The sequence below is a fragment of the Hemitrygon akajei genome, chromosome 4, assembly GCF_048418815.1.
Source record: "Hemitrygon akajei chromosome 4, sHemAka1.3, whole genome shotgun sequence".
NCBI lineage: Eukaryota > Metazoa > Chordata > Chondrichthyes > Myliobatiformes > Dasyatidae > Hemitrygon > Hemitrygon akajei.
The window spans coordinates 82,014,356-82,035,057 of record NC_133127.1 but is presented as its reverse complement, the minus strand read 5'-3'; the positions used below and the strand labels follow the sequence as shown (position 1 = coordinate 82,035,057).

The window sequence follows — 20,702 nt, the reverse complement described above, 5'->3', positions numbered from 1 at the left end:
AGATGCCAAAAATCTTGGAAGAAAATGTTTGTTGGCCATTTAATCTGCAGATTAAATTCTGAAAGAGAGAGAAATGACATTCCTTGTTTAACATTGAATTGAATAAGATAGATAGATAGATACTTTATTCATCCCCATGGGGAAATTCAACATTTTTTCCAATGTCCCATACACTTGTTTTAGCAAAACTAATTACATACAATACTTAACTCAGTAAAAATATGATATGCATCTAAATCACTCTCTCAAAAAGCATTAATAATAGCTTTTAAAAAGTTCTTAAGTAGTTTACTTAGATACATTAAATACAATCAACCCCGGCACTTTAACATATCTTACTCCTGGCGGTTGAATTGTAAAGCCTAATGGCATTGGGGAGTATTGACCTCTTCATCCTGTCTGAGGAGCATTGCATCGATAGCAACCTGTTGCTGAAACTGCTTCTCTGTCTCTGGATGGTGCTATGTAGAGGATGTTCAGGGTTTTCCATAATTGACCGTAGCCTACTCAGCGCCCTTCGCTCAGCTACCGATGTTATACTCTCCAGTACTTTGCCCACGACAGAGCCCGCCTTCCTTACCAGCTTATTAAGACGTGAGGCATCCCTCTTCTTAATGCTGCCTCCCCAACACGCCACCACAAAGAAGGTTTAACATTGAATTGAATAATAAGTTAACAATAAGCTTCTCACATGTTACACATCTCAAATATATTTAATTGGCTGTGGGGCAATTCAGAACATCTTGAATCATGAAAGAGATGAAGCAAAAACAGGTGCATCCTGGATAAGCAGCGTAACTCAGGGAACAATTTAAATATAAAATAATACCTGAACTGTAGAAGAAATTACCTGAAACAACACATTGTTTGGCTGTGATGACCATTCTTGATATCCTGAGGTGCATTTCGGTGGACGTGACCACTGTTCCAAAGGCCTTCTGGGCACAGTCAAACCTGATTCCCAATGTTTTAAAGATCCATTTGCAGCAGTTTTGGGTAGTGGTAAAGAATTTTCGTGATTTTATATTGTTAACATATAAATCCAGACAGCATAAATATGGGAGTATTCCCTCCCCATGACCATCAGAGTGTCAGTTAGATTTTCACAGTCTGTACAATTGTGGCTAAGTTTACTGAGATTAGCTTTTTTTTTTAACATATTTTAAAAATTGAATTCTGATTCTTGAGCTGCCATGTTGTGATTTGTACTTATTTCTTCTTATTTTAACCCATTAATCCAGCCCCTTACTTTACCATGCCCGAAATGAACGTCAGTGAATGAAGTTGTTCTATTGTATTATGAATGGAGACAGAAGGATTATAAGCTTCAAATCCTATTCCAGACATGTAATCTGAGAACAAGTGTGGGGAGCTATTCACTAACACAGGGATAGGTAGATTCTACTGGTATGGTGAGCCCATTAGCTCAGAGCCACAGTGTAATTCCCGGTGGGATCACCACAAACTCAGTAGATATTAGAATCAGAATCAGGTTTAATATCACTGGCATGTGTTGTGAAATTTGTGTCTTTGTGGCAGCAGTACAATGCAATACATAATAATAGGGGCAATAAAACTGAAATGCAGTAAGTATACATATGTTGAAGAGTTAAATAAGTAATGCAATAAGTAGTGAATGTGATTTTTTTTATCCCTGACGTTCAAGGAATTAGAAGTGTCTTGCTTCTAAATGTTGGGGTGTTTTGTATTTATTAACGTGAATGGGAGTTTGGTGAAAGCCAACCTACCTTTTATTATTTCATACTGAGAGAAATTTAATTTCCCCAGTCTTCTCAGCACAAGCTATGTCAACAGATTTTGATGTAATGTCAGGAAAGGAGATGTATCAAAGATGTACATTTATTATTGAACTGTGTATACTGTATACAACCTTGAGATTCGGCTCCTAGCAGGCAGCCACAGAATAACGTAACACAGTAGAGCCCATTAAACAAATCCACGCAACAAAGACAGTCAGACACCCAACGTGTGAAGAAAAGAACAAAATTGTGCAAATAATAAAGAAATAAACAAATAACAGACAGAGCATTAACCGCAGAGTCTCCGGTAGTGAGTTCACAGCCACGGAGCCAGTTCAGTGTTGAGGTGAGTGAAGTCGGCCCAGGAGTCCGATGGCTGCAGGCCACAGCCACAGAGACAGTTCAGTGCTGTAGCGAATCCACCTGGTTGCCAGTGCAAAGTGTACCGTGTATTATCGTGACATCACCTAAGTGAATTACACTTAATAATCCTTATTTCCTAAAGGCAAATCTTTTCTAACAAAGTCCCTGGAAATTAGCAACAAATGCCAAATTAAAAGAGAAAAAGGTGAATAGCCATGAGCAAACACAAGGAAATCTGCAGATGCTGGAAATTCAAAACAGCACACATAAAATGCTGGTGGAACGCAGCAGGCCAGGCAGCATCTATAGGGAAAAGTACTGTCAACGTTTCGTGCCGAGACCCTTTGTCAGGATGCCATAGCCATGAAATGTTGAATTGCTAAATATATCGTTCACACTAGTTTCTTGATCTTTGTTACTGACTGGGAATACGATAACATATTCTACAATACTGTGGATGCCACAGTGGCATAGCGGTCAGTGTAACACTGTTACAGCACCAGTGACCCAGGTTCAATTCCGCCACTCTCTATAAGGAGATTTAACATTTTCCCCCCTGAAACTGTAAGTTTCTGCCGGGTCCTCCCACATCCCAAAGGCGTACCGGTTAGTCGGTTAATTGGTCACATGGTTGTAATTGAACCAGAAGGGCCAATTACCATGCTGGACTTCTAAGTAAATAAAAGCAGGCATAGGTACTAATGCTAAGCTAAATCAAGTATATTTCAAATCATTGCTTTCTCCTCAGAAGTATTCCTGAATCCTGTATTGGTTTTACATAGGTGTGCAGTGGATCAACATCTCAGGGACTCCAATGGCAATCTGACCATACTTTGTTCGGAATCAAATACTTGGAATAAATCATCAGGAAGAATAATCAAGATAACAAGAGGAAAAGATTATGGTAATTGTTAATCTCAAAACGTGATTGCTGCTTTAAACAGCTGCTCGTAAATACGATATGTATGACCTGAAATTACTTAAGAATTAGTCATTTATAAATGTAAGAATATTAAATGTTATCAATTGATATTGTAATTAAAATTACAGACAATTCATTCAAGTATGATTCCCCCTCCCCCATCAATACACACATACATGGTTAATGCCAGGAAAGCAAATATATTTCTGATTTCTATCATCTCTTTCTTCCAGAAACAGAGCCTCCGGCGGTTGAATTTAAGTCTTCCAGTCACAGTCCTTTAGTGGGGGGCTTTATATACAGAGGATGCCAGTCTAGAAGACTTTTTGGAAATTACATTTTTGGAGACCGGAATGGGTATGTGTGAAGAATTTGCGTGAAGTCACCCACTCAGTAATCTGATATGCATTTGCTACTGTAAGCAAATAAAATGCATTTCATTCATGTTTATGGAGAATTCTCTAAAGTTCAAAGAAGAATGTATTGGACAGAGTTTCTGAATTATATGAGGGTTAAAGTTATTACATTATGAGAATGGATGTCTCTGACAAGGCTTGTATTGTCTTGTGTACGTGTGATAGGGAATGATCTGACTGAAGTGTCTTCGATTATTAAAGATAGAACAAAATCTCGTGTCCCAGCGAGCTGATATAGAAATTAACACACCAGTTGATGAGCAATGATTTGATGGCTTGAGGAGTGGTACTGTGGTATTCCCTGTAATAGCCTAGGTTTTATTATTGCCATAACTTTGACGTAGTATAAATAGTTATAAAGTTGAAGAATGTCTTACGTTGAAGGGGCTAATCAGGCATCCACTCAAGCACTTCTCTTAACAATGCACTGATGATGTCTCCTCACATGGTGATGAAAGTTTTGCAAGTAACTTGCCAAGATTGGAGAACAACTCAACCCATCCACGTCTCTTTTGTTATCTTGCATTTCAATTCTGCCTATGTCTGAAAGTACTTTATCAAACGCCTTCTGCAAGTCTCTATGAAAATCAATTGCACTACCTTAATCGGCTCTTTCCATTACTTGCATTATAGAGAGAGATCAACAATGAAACCTAGTTTGTTTTGACAAGTCCATGCTGGCTTCCATTCAGTACTGCTTATTTTTCCAGTGAAGATTAGCATTTAAATTATTATCTCTGGAAGTTTCCTGTTACGGATGTTTTTCTCTCCAGTGTGTGATTGGCAGACTCATTCCTCTCTTTTTCAGCAAATAGTTTGGGGATTTCTAGTATCAAAGTAGGATCACTCTTATTATATCATGTGTATCAGATGATGTTTGTGAGCATCAAATGTTTGTGAATTAAATAATTCTTTTCACAGATTTGCCTTAACTATCAAATATCTATCTGTTTAATTTTCCTATACTGTGATATAGGCAAGATCCTTTTCTTTCTCAGGTTATCTAATGATGCTGTTACAAGAACAGTGATTCTGCTAGTGCAGAATACTGTATTGTATGGAGTCATTTAGTTATACAACATGGAAACAGGCCCTTTGGCTTACAACACCATATTGACCATCAAGAACCCATTTACAGTAATCCACACATTCTCATTAATTCACTCAAATTCTACCACTCAATTACACAAGGAGCAATTTGCAGTGGCCCGTTAACCTATCAGCCTGCATGTCTTTGAGACGTGAGAGGAAAGGAAGTTGACTCCTGGGATACGTAGTTTGCTATGTAAGGAGATACTAAACTGAATGTGCCTAGCGATTAGAAGCATGAGATGTGGTAAACTGGTAAATAAATTGGTTTATTATTGTGTCACGTGAACTGAGGTACAGCAAAAATCTTGTATACAGTTCATACAGATTAATTCATTGTAACAGTACATTGAGGTAAAATGGAAGGTAAAACAGCAACAGTGCACAAAATAAAGTGTTCAAGGTGCAAAGAAAATGCAGTGTAGGTAGACAATAGATGCAAAGTCATGAAGAGTTAGATTGCGAGGTCGAGAGTCCATCTCATTTTACTGATGAACAGTTCAGTAGTTCTTCACAGCAAGATAGAAGGTAAAGCCAAGAGCCAGTTCCCAGACACAAGAGTGTTAAACTTCTGAACAGCAATTGTTCCTTGCATCTATTTGATTACAATAACTAATAGGGTCCATCTCCTTGTTCACTTTCTGACTATCAACAAAGTATAAACAAAAATGGGTAGCCATTAATGTGTTTAAATTGTTAAATCTGTTGAAATGATAAATGTTTGATACAGTCTAAATCTCCTCACTTGGACTGATAACTGTTGCTTTCTGTGCAATTCAAATTCTTTAGTTCTCTTCACTATTAAAAACACTGTAATCTATATTTTAATATTAACTAAATATCCTAGTGTTAAGTTCTCATTCTTGCATATCTATTTTTATGTCCTGTTTCCCCTGATGGACATGAATCACATTTAACATTAACTTGAGCAGGTTAAGTACATGTATGCAGTTTATGTTATGAATTTCCTCAAATACGTTCACCAAGATGGCACTGAGCTGCAGTCTCTGCTGAGATCATGGCCCAGACGTAATTGATTTTAGGGTTTTTTAGGTTTATAAGGATGGTTTTGGGGATAGAGTTAGGGATCAGGGTAAGATGTAGAGACAGGGATGTGGGGGAGTGAGAGGACAGGCTGATGCTTAACTCTCCGCATTCAAAGGTCAGCAGTCGGATGTTGGCGGACCAGCAAGGAGTGGCGGCCGGTGACCTCCTAGGTGCACAAATCGCGAGATCAGAGTTTGAAACCTAATGTTCGCTGTCCCATCATCGGAGGATGTGGGTATTGAGGCCTGGAGTTCAGGTCCCCATCCAGGGTTCCCTTTTATCGTCACTGGCGAGTACCGGGCGGACACTGAAGATCGAGGCCCAGAGGTAGATTGGCAATCCGGATCGAAGCCCAAAGGTCGATTGGAAGTGCAGACGTTGAGGCCTGAGGGCCCGACTCCTGAGTCAGCAAGTCCACTGGGGAAACCGAAGGCCACATGCCTGCAATTCCACAGCTGGAGGCCAAAGAAGACCTGGAGTTGGAGGAGTGTGCATGTGCATGGGAGGGTGAGAGTGAGAAACGGGGCTTGTTGCCTGGTATGTTCTGATTTGTATTCTGCCCAGCATGGAGGTCGTGCTGTGTTGGCGCCGGAATGTGTGCCAAGACTTGCAGGCTGCCCCCAGCACACCCTTGGGTGCGTTGGCTGTTAACTCACACTTTGATGAACATGAGATAAATTAAATCTGAATGTGAGGTGGAAGTTTCAAGACTGATAGAAAGTTTTGTGCAAAGCCTAACATATTTAGGGAGGTAGTGGCTAAAATTCCTCACAGTGAAATGTGCATCATATGCAGGTTCACTTTCCATCCTTCTATTACCAGAAGTAGAAGTGCTACGAAAAATTACCCATAACTGCCTGGTTCTCAACTTGAGGGGTAATTTTGTCTAGGAGTTGAATTCACATAAGTGCTAATTATAATGTCTGTAGAAGCAATTTGCATAGTCTGTCCATTTGTGCTGGATGACAAACAATACAGCCAGCAGCCCTTTCAAAGGATCACAACAGGTTTACATTTTGTTTAGAGGTGGAGCAAAATGTCCACCCAAAGGACTGTCTCCTTCTCCTGTCTTCTATTTCTCTCCTGCCAAAAAGTGACAGTATTTAAAACAAAGACCTGCAATCTCCAATGAATGCAGTTGGGTGTCAGATTCTCCACCAGGGCTAAAATAGTACAATGTGTGTGATCCATTGTTTCCAATGTTAATAAATTCACTTATACAAAAAACTGGCAGATTTAGCCTTCCCAAATCTGCCACTGTTTTGATTTCATTAAGTGCACAGAAACTGTGAACTTATTTCCTTTTAAATGCCATTTGGATCTCAAGTTTTTGCTTCTATGTGAATGAGGAGGTAACTTTTTAGAAGCATTTTTTAAAATTTCAAATGTGCCTGTTAGTTTTTGTAGCATGACATTGGTGTCGGTATCCACCAACCTCAATATTACTCCTGAAACAGCAATTTAAAATAATTACATCTAGAATATAAGTTAAAGAAATGAAAACACTAATGCAGAGATTATAGTTACTTTGCCAAAGTAAAAGTTCTATAGTATCACACCAAAGAATCACTCATTGAAATATAACACAACACGCAGAATAATTTATACATTTTATCACTTCAGGAATCGGGAACATCCCATCCTACATTGTTGGTGCTTTTCATTCCTGGTTAGAACAAACCTAATATTTCTCTCCAACCACTATTATAATTTTTACTTGCGTACTTTTCCCTTCTCTGAAAATTAAAAGCCATTCCTCAGTGGAGATTGAGAGCTAAGGGTTAACCTCAGGATAAGTCAGCCATTTTGGATGGAGATGAGGGGAATTTTCTTCACTCAGGATTGTAAATCCTCAGAGTTTTCTTCTGCAGAGGGCCAATGATGCTCAGTTATTGTTTTTAGAGCAAAGATCAATAGACTTGGATTCATACGGAATTAAGGAAACTAGTAAAAGTGGATTTTTAATCAAGGATCAGTGTGTGGTCTGTTCCTGCTCCTGTTTAGGCTCTCATTTCATAAAATATGCATTTCTTGAATATGTTAAAATGAACAATGCCTGCGAGCAGGGTAAAAAATGTCATCCCACAGGTTTATTTTCTTACCACACGCAATGCGGTCCTTCATGAAAAGTTTTGAGGAAAGTTGGTTGTTATAGAGTTACATTTCCAGTCCAAGTACAGAGTCTATGTTAATATCCACTGTTGGTTGACTTAGTAGTTCGGATTAAGCTTGAATAGAAAGATGAAGCAGCAAAAGGTGAGAACTCCCAGCCTAGAAAGCATTGGAAGAGAAATGCAGGAGATGTGGAGGAGCAGCGTGAGCTAAATTTTCATCTTCATTCTGAAATAGGTAATCAGGCAAAGCTGATGACACACTAACAATAGAACCCTAACTGAGATCATTGAGATGGGGATCAACATGTGTAATGTTATCACTCCTCCACGTTGCATTATGGAGAATGAAGACAAAGCTTGGCACTTTAATGCACAGGAGGTTCACAAGCAACAGTATTAAATTTATGAGGAGACACTGAATAGGCTGGGAGAGCGAGGAGAGTAGAAATCATGAGAGACCTAGACAAGAATGACAGAAAGGACCTATTTTCTGTGGCCAAGATGTGAAACAAGCAGATATAATATCCCATTACAAAGTGTAGTGGTGAATTGCTAAGGAAACCTCCACCTAAGGAGCAGCGAGAATCTGAAACCCTCTCCCTGAAAGGGTGAATGTCTTCATCACATTGAACAGGTACACAAATGATGAAATGCTGGAGGAATTCAGCAAGTTAGGAAGCATCTATGCAGAGGATTAAACAGCCGATGTTTCTAGCTGAAGCCTTTCATATTCAGTTGTTTGTATGAACCTGGATGAAATATTAACTTCAGATGATACAAATTCTATATCAGTTGATTGAACCCAACATTGGTTGTAAGGCAATTGTCAAGGGACCATTTTTCTGCCTGAATAATTGAGATAATCCAAATTTAAATCCCATGTTAAAGTTTGAGAATTTTATGGTTTAATTCAGATAATTATTTTCTTAATAGGTTTAATTAAAAGGTTAGTATCAGTAAGAATGATCATGAAATTATCAGGTTATTGTAAAAACCCAATTGGCAGTTTAGAGGAGGGAGATTGAAAATCTGGCTGAGTGGTGTCACAGCAACAACCTCTCACTCAGTGTCCACAAAATCAAGGAGATGATTATTGGCCTCAGGAGGAGGAAACCAGAGGTCCATGAGCAAGTCCGTATCAGAGATCAGAGGTGGAGAGGGTCAGCAACTTTAAATTCCTTGGTGCTATCATTTTGGAGGACCTGTCCTGGTTCCAGAACATAAGTGCAACTATGAAGAAAACACAGCAGCGCCTCTACTTCCGTAGGAGTTTGTGAAGATTTGACATGACATCTAAAACTTTGACAAACTTCTATAGATGTGTGGTGAGAGTATATTGACTGGCTGCATCACAGCCTGGTATGGAAGCACCAATGCCGTTGAACAGAAAATCGTACAAAAAGTAGTGGATACAGCTCAGTCCATCACGAGTAAAGCTCTCCCCACCACTGAGCACACCTACACGAACCATTGTCACAGGAAAGCAGAGTCCATTGTCACCCATCACCCAGGTCAAGCTCTCTACTCATTGCTGCCATTAGGAAGAAGGTACAGGAACCTCAAGACTCACACCACCAGGATCAGAATCAGGTTTAATATCACCAGAATATGTCGTGAAATGTGTTGTCCCTGTGGCAGCAGAACAATGCAATACATAATAGAAAAAAATTGTGGATTACAGTATGTATTATAATAGTTAAATAAATAGTGCAAAAATAGAAATAAAAAGGTTGTGAGCTGATGCTCATAGGTTCAATTTCCATTCAGAAATTGGATGGCAGGAACAGTTATTACCCCTCAAAGGGGATAACTTCACTCGTTTTCATTTGCTCCATCACTGAACTGTTTCCACAATCTATGGACTCACTTTCACTCTTCATCTCATGTTCTTGATATTTATTGTTTATTTATTTAATATTACTATTTCTTTCTTTTTGAATTTGCACGGTTATCATCTTTTGCACAATGGGTGAACGCCCAAGTAGGTGCATATTTTACTGATTCTGTTATGGATTCATTGAGTGTGCCTGCAAGAAAATGAATCTCAGAGTTGCGTATGGTGACATTTATGTACTTCGATGATACTTCGAACTGTGGTTCAGCAATTCACTGCATGCCATCTATCTGGTTTTAAGTGATTACATAAGATATAGGAATAGAATTAGGCCATCCAGCCCATCGTGTCTGTTCCACCATTCCATCATGGCTGATTTATTAGCTGCCTCAATTCCCTTCTTCTGCCTTCTCCCTGTAATTTTAACGCCCAGATTAATCAAGAATCCATCAACCTCAATGACATAGCCTGCACAGCCGTCTGTGGCAATGAATTCCATATATTCACCACCCTCTGACTAAAGAAAGTTTTCAAGGTTTCCTCCTCTCTGTTCTAAATGGACGTCTCTCTATTCAAAGGCTGTGGATCTGGACACCACTTCCACTGTATCGCGGTCTTTCAATATTCAGTAGCTTTCAAGGAGATTCCCTCTCATTCTTCTAAACTCCAGCGAGTACAGGCCCAGAGCCATCAAACACTTCTCATATGTTAACCCTTTAATTCCTGGGATCATTCATGTGAACCTCTTCTGGACCCTCTCCAATCCCAGCACATCTTTTCTTAGATAAGAGGTCTAAAATTGCTCACGATACTGTACTCCAAATGCAGTCTGACCAATGTCTTATAAAGCCTCTGTATTACATCCTTGCTTCTGAATTCTAGTCCTCTGGAAATTAATACTAATATTGCATTTGCCTTCCTTACAACCGACTCAATGTGTAAGTTTACACTTGGGGAATTTTGCACCAAGGCTCCCAAGTCCCCTCGTGCCTCTGATTTTTGAATTTTCTCCCCATTTAGAAAGTAGTCCACACACTTATTGCTTCTACCAAAGAGCGTGACCATACATTTCCCCACACTATATTCCATCTGGCACTTCTTTACCCATTCTCCCAATCTGTCTAAGCCCTTCTGTAGACACCCTGTTTTCTCAACACTACCTGGTTCCTCCACCTATATTCATATCATCTGCAATCTTGGCAACAAGGCCATCAATTCCTTCATCCAAATCCACTCCAACTTGAATAATGTTTTATGGAACAGGTAGACAACAAGCCAATAATTTCAAGCATCGCCAAGGACTGTCCAAAGTATTTACTTTGTCACTGTGGAAAAGTTGATGAACGCTGGTAGCTCTTTCTATCCTATCCTGTCAAGCAGTGGTTCCTTAGGTAATCTCAAACACCTGGCATTGTTGCTGCTTTTCTCAATGTAGTGACATTTATTTCTTCCTTGGTGTTGAGCTACCTACTGTCAGCTTAGCTATTTCTACGAGATAATAACTCGTTTTCAACCAGCTCGATTTTGTTTTACACTTTGCAAGCTGGATTACCACTTAGAGTGATTTTTTTCCCCTTCATTAAAATCAACCGCAATGAAGTTGGAGGTTTTGTCCTTGTATCCTTGAAAGTTAAATTTGTTCTAAGAACCACAGAATAAGGAAATTTTGATTACTACCACAAGTTCTCAATTTCTAATCATAATAAATGTAATAATAACTCTATTTAATGCTTTGAATGTGGAAGTCCTTTTGACAATACAGTTGCTGTGGCAAAATTAATTTTAATGCCTAGTAAACTGTCCACTACTGCTATTTGAGCAGGCTAGCTTTGAGAAGCTTTCTTATCCCCATATATTCAACCACAGCATTTTACTCCAATGATGTTAACAGATATGCAGTAAGATGCTGCTATAGATATTAATTTAATCACAGCATTATTCATGATGGGGCAAGTTGGTGCTGCTGTCTTTTTGTGTTTCTTGTAAATAGCTCTTTTTTTTTAGGTGTTTCTGTGCATTTCTGGCAAGGCCAGTATTTATTGCCCTTCCATAATTACTCTTGAGAAGCAAGAGTGCCCTTCCTAGTGAAGGTTCTCGCAGTGCTGCTGAAAGGATTTAGACACACCTTTGGTGATGGAATGTATTTCCAAGTCCAGGAGCCTGCAAGTAAGCAGTGGTTACCCAGGTGCTTAATGCTGTTGTCCACCCACCGACTTCACTTTTAGAAGGACTTGTGGATCCTTCCCTGCACTGGGAGCTGTCTTTCTCATCTTACCAACACAGTTCATTTCTTCATTCCACGTCTTATTCTGTTTTCAGATCTGAAGCCACAGTCCCAGCAAGGCCCAGATTGGCCATTTTTGATGACAACATTCATTCTTTTACTGATGAGTGAGATTAGATTGAAGGAACAAAATTTTCTCAGATTGGATTTGTCCAAAGGCCTGTCAATTTTACACATTGTCAGAGTTGTAAGTGTACTGTAAAGATTAGGCCTTTGGTGTTAAATCTGTGATGTTGTATGCATTCATATATTTTCTAATACAGTGGTTACCCTTTACCTAATGTTGTGCGAGGTGAATTGAATTGATTTCTGTGGACTGTGGAAGAAAGCTGAGTTAGATCAAATGTTCAATAATCCTGGTTAAGCATAGTTGCAACCGCTTCAGCCTTGACTTCGCCCCCAACTTCCGGGTCTCAGTTTTTGAGGATGGTAGTGTTCTTGGAGTCTTCTCTCCCCACCCCCACCCTATTAGCTTCTTTCGGCTGTTCACAACTAAACGTGGCAGGATTATGATGTGTTAGCCTTATCTACTGATGGTGGGATCACTTAGTTCTGTGTATTGCAGGCTTTTTTTTTGTAAATCCCCCATCCAGGATATATTCTGTGTACTTGCTGCTTTCTGGTATTTCTGAAGAACATTGATTCAGCAGTAGGGGCAGAACATTAACTCATAATCTGGAGGAAGGTTTCCCCCCCCCCCATGTTCTGCCAGATGCCATGTCAGTGGGAGTGGGGTCTGAAGTTGGTGTTGAGGCTTCTAAAGACTAGTCATTCCTATCTAAATATTACTCTGTTGTCCCTGCTGTTGGGAAAATACGTACCTAAGAATTGTGACGGAGGAGTCAACACCATTGTGAGATATAATTGTGAGCATGGTTATGTCAGACTATTACCTGATTAGTCTCTGGAACAATTCTCTCAATTTAGACACTAGTTCCCAGATGTTTGAGAAGTGGTCTTTACGAGGTTGATGTTACCTTCTCTCATGGCTGATAAGATTTATGTCTGGAGTATTGCATACAGTTCTGGTCGCCCCACTATAGGAAGGGTGTTGAGGTGTTAGAGAGGGTGCAAAAGAGGTTTGCCAGGATGCTGCCTGGTTAAAAGGGCATTTGCTATCGCAAGAGGCTGGACAAATTTGGGTTCTTTCCCCTGTAGTGGTGGAAGCTGAGGGGAGATCTGATAGAAGTTTATAAGATTATGAGAAGCATAGATAGAATGGACAGACAGTACTTTTTCCCTGGGTTGAAATGCCTAGTACCAGACAGCACGCATTGAAGGTGAGAGGGGGTAGATTCAAATGGAATGTGAGGGGTAAGTTTTTTACTCAGAGAGCAGTAGATGCCTGGATTGCGCTGTCTGGTATAGTGGTAGAGGCATGTTTGTAAGAGGCTTTTAAGAGATGAATATGAGGGAGATGGAGGGATATGGACGTCATGCCGGTAAGAGGGATTAGTTTATGGTTTGCTTTATTTACTCTTTAGCTGGTTCAGCACAACATTGTGGGACAAAGGGCCGGTTCCTGTGTGGTACTGTTCTATCCTCTAGTAAAACGGACACAAGGAAGAGGGTGTTTCTTACCAGTAGTGGTGTCCACATTCTCTATTACAGTTTCAGTGCCATTAGCTTTTGTCTGTCCTGTGATGGAAGATTACAAAGGGGGTAGATCGATGGTATTGCTAATATCATAGCCCAAGCAGGGACAGTGTTTGTGCAACAGGTCCAGGGCCGTACAACTTCCCACTGCATAAACCTGGCACCTGAATATCGTTTTGTTTTCCTTTTCCTGTTTGGCACCTTGTCAAATTACAGCAGCCAAGAGAGTAAACGTGCAGAAGGAGCACAGCAGGAAACTTTGCAGAATTGAGCCCTGAGCAACTAAACACTGGGGTGAGGCGGGGGGAGGGGGAGGGGAGGGGCAGTGGGTAGGGTTTATTCCTGCTCTACCAAGCTCATAAGAGATGCTATAAACAGGTGTTTACCTTGTGAAGCAGATTTTGCAATATACTTATCAAAATCTCGAAATCTAATTTCACTCCTCTCAGAAAAGCAATATTGCAGGAATGAATTCTAAATTTTAAATCAAGCTCCCAGTTGCTCAGTGGGAACAAACTAAGCTACATCAATGAATTGTTATACTATCTTATTTTGGGACACTCAGTTCTGCGATCTTTTCTGCCAAGAAATCTGGCACATCCAGTGTATGCTGTAAATTGGTTTGATTTATTATTGTCAGATGTACCAAGATACAGTGAAAAGCTTTTCCTTTGAATGCCATCCAGACAGAATTACATCAAGGTAGTAAAAAGAAATATGGAATGCAGAATCTGTCCTTCCAGGTGAGGCAACACTTCACCTGCGAATCTGCTGGTGTCATCTGTTGTGCCGGTGTTCCCTACGCGGCCTCCTCTACATTGGTGAGACCTGTTGTAAATTCATCAAGCACCTCCACTCCATCCACCAAAACCTTAACCTCCGGGTGGGTAAACATATTAATTTGAATTCCCATTCCTGTTCCAACATGTTGGACATCTTGTGCCAAAATGAGACCACCCTCAGTGTGGAGGAGCTATACCTCACGTTTTATCTGGGTAGTCTCCAACCCGATGGCAGGAATATCAATTCCTCCTTCCGGTAAAAATATTTTTCCCACCCCCTCCCCTCTTTCTCTATTCCCCACTCTGCCTCTTACCTTGCCTCACCTGCCCATCATCTCCACCTGGGTCCCCTCCTCCTTCCCTTTCTCCTATGATCCACTCTCCTCTCCTGTCAGATTCCTTTCTCCAGCCCTTTACCTTTCCCACCCACGTGGATCATCTATCACTTTCTAGCTATCCTCCTTCCCTTCCCCTCCCCTCACCTTTTTGTTCCGGCATCTTCCCCCTTCCTGTCCAGTCCTGAAGAAAAGCCTTGGTCCGAAAAGTTGACTGGTTAGTAATTTCCACAGATGATGCCTGACCTGCTAAGTTTCTCCAGCATTTTGTGTGTATTGCTTTGGATTTCCAGCATCTTTTGAATTTCTCATGTTTACACGGAATATAGTGTTGCCATTATAGAGAATGTGCAGTGCAGGTAGACATATTGCCCATCATTGAGTCCATATTGTTAGACAATATAATAGACAAGCCAGGAGTATATAGCATGTTAGGTACATAATATTATTATATTATTAATATGTTGAATGTTTTAATGCATTTGCTTTATTACTGGCAGTCTACAACTCATTAATTTTTTGGTTGCAGAATAGCTACAAAGAACAAGAGAAACTGTGCTCCTGGTTGGAAACTACCTTTGAGCAATGACTTGGGAGAGGGCAATTTGCAGCTGGGGACCCAAGGCCAAGATTCAGAAGCTTAAAGATGAGCTTATCTTTTACTGTAGTGTTGAAGGTTCAGCTGTAGTTAATGAATAGCATCTTGGCATATGTATTCTTACTGTCAAGTGATCCAGAGCTGAATGTGGTGCGAGGGAGATGGCGTCCTCCAAAGACTCACATATAATATCTCTATTAGATATTGTAGCACTTGCAATATCGTTGGGTTCTCATATCGGGATTTGGCAGCCCAAGACCAGTTGCCCCTGACAAGAGACCAGGAGGAAAATGCCCTCAATTATATTACTGCAGTTTCATTCTCTGTCCTATTAAGTTAGTCCTATGGACTCTCTAAATGGCATTACAATCTTACTTCCAATTAATACCAAACTACTTATAGGTTTTTGCAAAGGCTTGTACTTACCTTCAGCTAAACTCAGTTTGAGCAACAGTATTTAATCGAGCAAAGGAAAAGCTTTAATAAAACCAAGTATCATGTAAATTACAGTATTCAGATGTTGTGCACATCAAACTCACCTCTTTACTTTCTCCTTAACTTGTGTATATTCTGTTTGAATTGCAGAGGCCAAGTATAATTTTACTGCCAGAGTATCTTCCTGAGTGGTTGCCCACACTTTGCAAAATCCATCCAATGTCCATTTCATTGAAATGAGTTGAATGAAATATGGGCAAATTCTTCAGGGCTGTACTCCACTGGATTTTGACCAAGTGGAGAAAGTGAAAATTATCCAAATGGTTGAACTCTCCATCTAGAACAGCAACCTGCTTGGTAACATTTAGTGAGTGTAGTTGTACTTGGTTCAGATGTAGAATATTTATCTGAACCCACTGGATGAACTCATGTTTGCTTTATGTTCTGTTGTACATCTTTGGGTTATTTAGGTGGAAATGTAAAGCTTTTTGCTTTCACAACTACTCAGTTTTCCAAGCATTCGTTCTTCAAATTGTAGCAGTTATTCAAAGGATTTGGGCGTCTTTGTTTATACTTACAGCTTTGTGCCAATATAATAGTGGTATTGATCTTATAACTACTTAACGGTGCCAATATAAACATGAAGGAACTATAAAACAGCTCTGAATGTGTTCAAAAAAACTTACCACCCAAGAGCTGGCTTTTGAATGGCTTCAACCCAGCACTCTGTAGGTGAGAACACCTACGGAACTGAAATTGGCGTAAACGTTTTTACGATATTTAGCAGCTCGTGCAACCATGTTCTGATGCCATTGGCAGTTAAACAAAAAAATGATTGTAATGGTCTTTAATAGTTGAAGTGCACCAGCGATATTTAGGATACAATTAAATACATCTGAATCAAATTCTTGTGTTTATTCTTGCAATTAAAGATATATTTTTGCAATGTATTTTATAATTACTATAGGATTTCATGATTTAAGTTTCAAAGGGAAGATATTTCAGATGTGCATCAGTGTTTAGAAGCAAGTAAAATATAAACACAGCTGAATGAGGTGGCGGGCAAATTAATACCCAATTGCAGAGTTGAATTAGCGCAATGTTGTAATGTAAGCAGACTCATGAGGATTCTTATTTGTGTTCTATGCTGTCGTTGACGTGAGTCTTTGGGATTGGATTCAGACTCCCTTCTATCTTATTACTGTAATCGTTTATATTTTTCTCACACCAGTGATTGAGTTTAATGCCTAACTTGTATCAAGTTACTCTAATAAAGTGAATTAACATTGTGCAAATTTCCTTGTGCCAAACAGTAAAAGTCTAAAGATACCTGAGAACATTTTACAGGCTCATTTCAAAAATCTATGTGAGATCAAGAGGAGCTGTACATCAAAATATTTGCAAAGTTTATCTATAATGATACATCTTTGTTTTCACTTATAATTTCAGGCAATTGATGAGCCTTCAACAAAACCCCTTGAACAAACAGTGGCAAGAACGAACTTTGTGTCTTGGCAGTAGCACCACATGCAAAAATTCTCTTATTGGCCAGATCTCAGGAACGGTTTTGGGATTTGGAGAAGATGAGTTAGGTAATGAATCAACTTAATATTCGTAATAAAAAACTAATGTCTGTTCTCGTTAATGCTAATAGGGGATTATTTGTTCTCGTTTACTGAAAACAAATCTAATCAAATTAACAAAATTTTGGATTACAAATAAGACGTTTTTCCTTGTTGCATGCAGTTGCACCTTAAATGAAAAAGGTCTCCATACCACCATATCCAAAATATATGATGATGCTCTTGCAATAGCCAGACAGAGAAAAAGTGTTGGAAGCAGCAAGAGAGTTTGATAATTAGTCATGTATTAAATATATCTGTTAAACTATTGCTTAATTACCGGTAGGTTATTTACTTCCTAATATGAAACATTAGGTGTTCTATGTACAATACTGTGCAAAAGTCTTAGCATCTTAGATTTTTTGTATAAATTTTGCTTTAGTTGTTTGTTTTTGCCTTCTGCGTTAGTTTGTCAGTAAGAGAGAACAATTTTAGGTTTCCAAATATTTAGGTTCCAAAAAATAAATGTTGCAGAGAAATGCTTGTATTTTGCTGAAGAAAGTAACATGCTAAGTAATAGACCACTTTTCAAATATAAACCTGATTACTTTGTAGGTACATAGCCCAGTGCATGATTAAACAAAGATCACAAATGGATTAATGATATCATGAGTTGAATGAACTAAACTGATTAACTGAAACAGAATCAGAATCAAAGTGGGCAAACACCAAATTTAAAAGATGAGGGTGTGGCAGATGTGACAGTTTAACCTTCAAATTATTAGTTCTTACACCACGGCAAGAGTGAGCATAACAAGACACACGGTGGTCATCCTGCATCAGCAAGGTCTCTCCAACAGAAATTTTGCAGTAGACGGGAGATCCAATATGTACTCTTCTGAAGAAGCACAAATAAACAGGCATGGTTGAGGACCAGAAACGCAGTGGTCAGCCATGGAAACTGAGTGCAGTACACAAGAGATACATCAAACTGACATCACTACTAAACCAGAATAAGTCCAGCACTGCTATCAGCTCAGAACTCACAGAATCCACTGGAACCCAGTACACCCCTCTACAGTCTGCAGACGTCTTGTCAGAAGTGGTCTTCATGGAAGAGTTGCTGCCAAAATGCCATTCCTTTGAAGTGGAAACAAAGACTCTCATATGCACAAGGACTGGGGTGTTTGAACGATGGCACCAAGTGCTCAAGCAGGAGGGAATTTGGCCCTAGAAGAACTGGAGAGTGCTACATGGATGAGCATCTGCAGCCAACAGTGAAGCATGATTGAGGTTCCCTGCAAGTATCAGGCTGCATTTCCACAAATGGTGATCTCGTCAGAATTAATGGAATCCTCGATGCTGAAAAGTAGAAGCACACTCTCATACACCATGCAGTACCATCAGGGAAGTGTCTGATCAGTCCTAACAGAACAATGACCCCAAATACAGCCAAGGTCATAAAGAACTACCTTCAGTGAAAAGAGTTCTGCAACAGATGCGATGGCCTCCACAGAGCCCTGATCTCAAAATCGAGGCTGCCTGGGATTACCTGGAGAGTCAGAAGCGAGTGAGACAGCTAAAGTTTGCTAAGAACTCTGAGATGCTTGGAACAACCTACCAGCCAATTGTCTTATAAAACTACACAACTGCGCACCCAACAGAATTGATGGATATTTAAAGGCAAAGGGTGGTCACATCAAATATTGATTTGATTTAGTTTTTTTTTCTGGTTTACTGCTCTTTATAGTAATCTTCTTTATATTTGGAAACTTTTCATTTTATTATTTTTGAAAGCATCTTCACTTTACATATTTTGTTTTGCATGTGCCCAAGACTTTTGCACAGTACCGTATGCGCTGCTATTTTACTTCATAAATGCAAAGGGCATGGATGTTTGTTCAAACTATTAAACATGAGCCCTATCCAGCTTGTATGTAGAGACTGCAAATCCAATTTCATTAATACAAAATCAATTCATTCCATAAAGTGGTTGCTTTCGGACAGGTGAAACTTCCACTCTGGCCAAAGTGTGCCAGAACTCCCACCCATGAGGGTGACATGAACATTCAGATGACATGCTGTTGGTACTTTGCAAGTAAATTTTCCTGGATTGTGATTATCGTAGTTTTCAAGCTTAATCAGTTTGCAGATAGTTTATGAAAGTACGATGAGATCATATTGCAATATTTCAATTCTGGAATAAGATCAAGAATTAATGGGCCATGTTAGTGCTTGGCAGGTTTATGTAAGTTTTATGAGGTGGTGAATCATCACATATGTATCTGCTGAAAATAATTGGCCACTGTGTTTTGATTTCACAGATTAGTCCAATTGAAGCAGCTGTGAATGTGGTCTTCAGTGTGGTGACCTCACTGAATAATTATGGCCATTTCAGCTTCTATTTCTAAAAAATAGGATCCATGTATTTTCAGAATATTTTTCACATTGACCTATGTATTTCAAACAGCAGATTTTCAGACTGGTGAAAATCATATTTATTCATCAAGGGTTGCTGTGTCCGAACAGGACTTTTGCTTTCTCCTTTCCAAAACTTTCTACAAATTTCTGATTATATTTAATTTGCCCCACTCCCCTGATATTGGTGAATATGTTATGCATAAATCTATAAAAACAAATTGAACCCAATTAAAGCAGATAATAATTTGATTTAATTTGCTTGATCTGGAACCACTTAAAATTGTTTGTGTACATGTTAATTTAATAACTGTTTTGACACCATAGTTCATAGGAAGCTAAGTTAGTCTTTAAGTGATTAGAACTACTCGTTTGAAATAGTTTCAAATTGATGCAGATAACATTTTAATAATAATAGATTGCACATAACAAATTATTAAGTAGTTTCCTAATTTGTTGTTTACAGGTGAGGTCTATATTTTGGCAAGCAGTAAGAGTGTAACACAAGTACACAGTGGAAAGCTCTACAAACTAATGGACCCAAAGAGGTAAAGCTTGTGTGAAACATAAGCACTTAGAAATTGTATATTCTAGAAATCACGAATAAACCTCACAAACCTTGCTTGGGCATAATTTCAATGCAAGGAAATCAAACGTAATTTCAGCTAGATGCCATAACAAGTTCTCCTATAGTGGCAGTTCTCACTGGAAACTGGAACTTTAATTAATGGGCCTAATCAGCTTACTTTTCACTGATGGTGGCAGCATGGAATTTTACAGAGCAATGACCTCTTTCCAGTAATCAGGAATCGTGGCACCTGAGATGGATACCCAGGGGGAATTCATCAGAATGGTTGGGACTCCACCCACCTCAAAAAAGCAGAATTCCTTTTGGCAGTTTTGGAGAAGTACAATTAAGAGCTAAAGATTCCATGCTTGTCTTTAGTGGCTCAACAGGGACTTAACTTTAACTGATGATGCAACTGGCTTTAATCCTCTTCTTATTCCCTGAATCTCTCCAGCATATGCAAGCACTTAAACTCTTTGTATGGTGACTTTGTCACTTCTGCATGCTTAGTGCATGCACAAAGGACCCTGAAATAAATTCGCTTTGTATTTTTGCTGAAGTGTCAATCACATTTCATGA

At 39.3% G+C, this 20,702-nt stretch overlaps 1 protein-coding gene across 4 annotated transcripts in view; it reads left to right on the top strand.

Annotated features, from left to right (window-relative positions):
- The window catches only part of hhip (hedgehog interacting protein), a 354,853-nt gene that overhangs the window by 286,279 nt on the left and 47,872 nt on the right, over positions 1 to 20,702 (top strand). For all 4 annotated transcript variants that reach the window (XM_073042967.1, XM_073042966.1, XM_073042965.1 and 1 more), the window contains exons 8-11: positions 2,906 to 3,027; positions 3,279 to 3,402; positions 17,025 to 17,167; positions 20,022 to 20,103. In XM_073042967.1, coding sequence (XP_072899068.1) covers positions 2,906 to 3,027; positions 3,279 to 3,402; positions 17,025 to 17,167; positions 20,022 to 20,103 — 471 coding nt within the window. The remainder of the gene's footprint in view (positions 1 to 2,905; positions 3,028 to 3,278; positions 3,403 to 17,024; positions 17,168 to 20,021; positions 20,104 to 20,702) is intronic.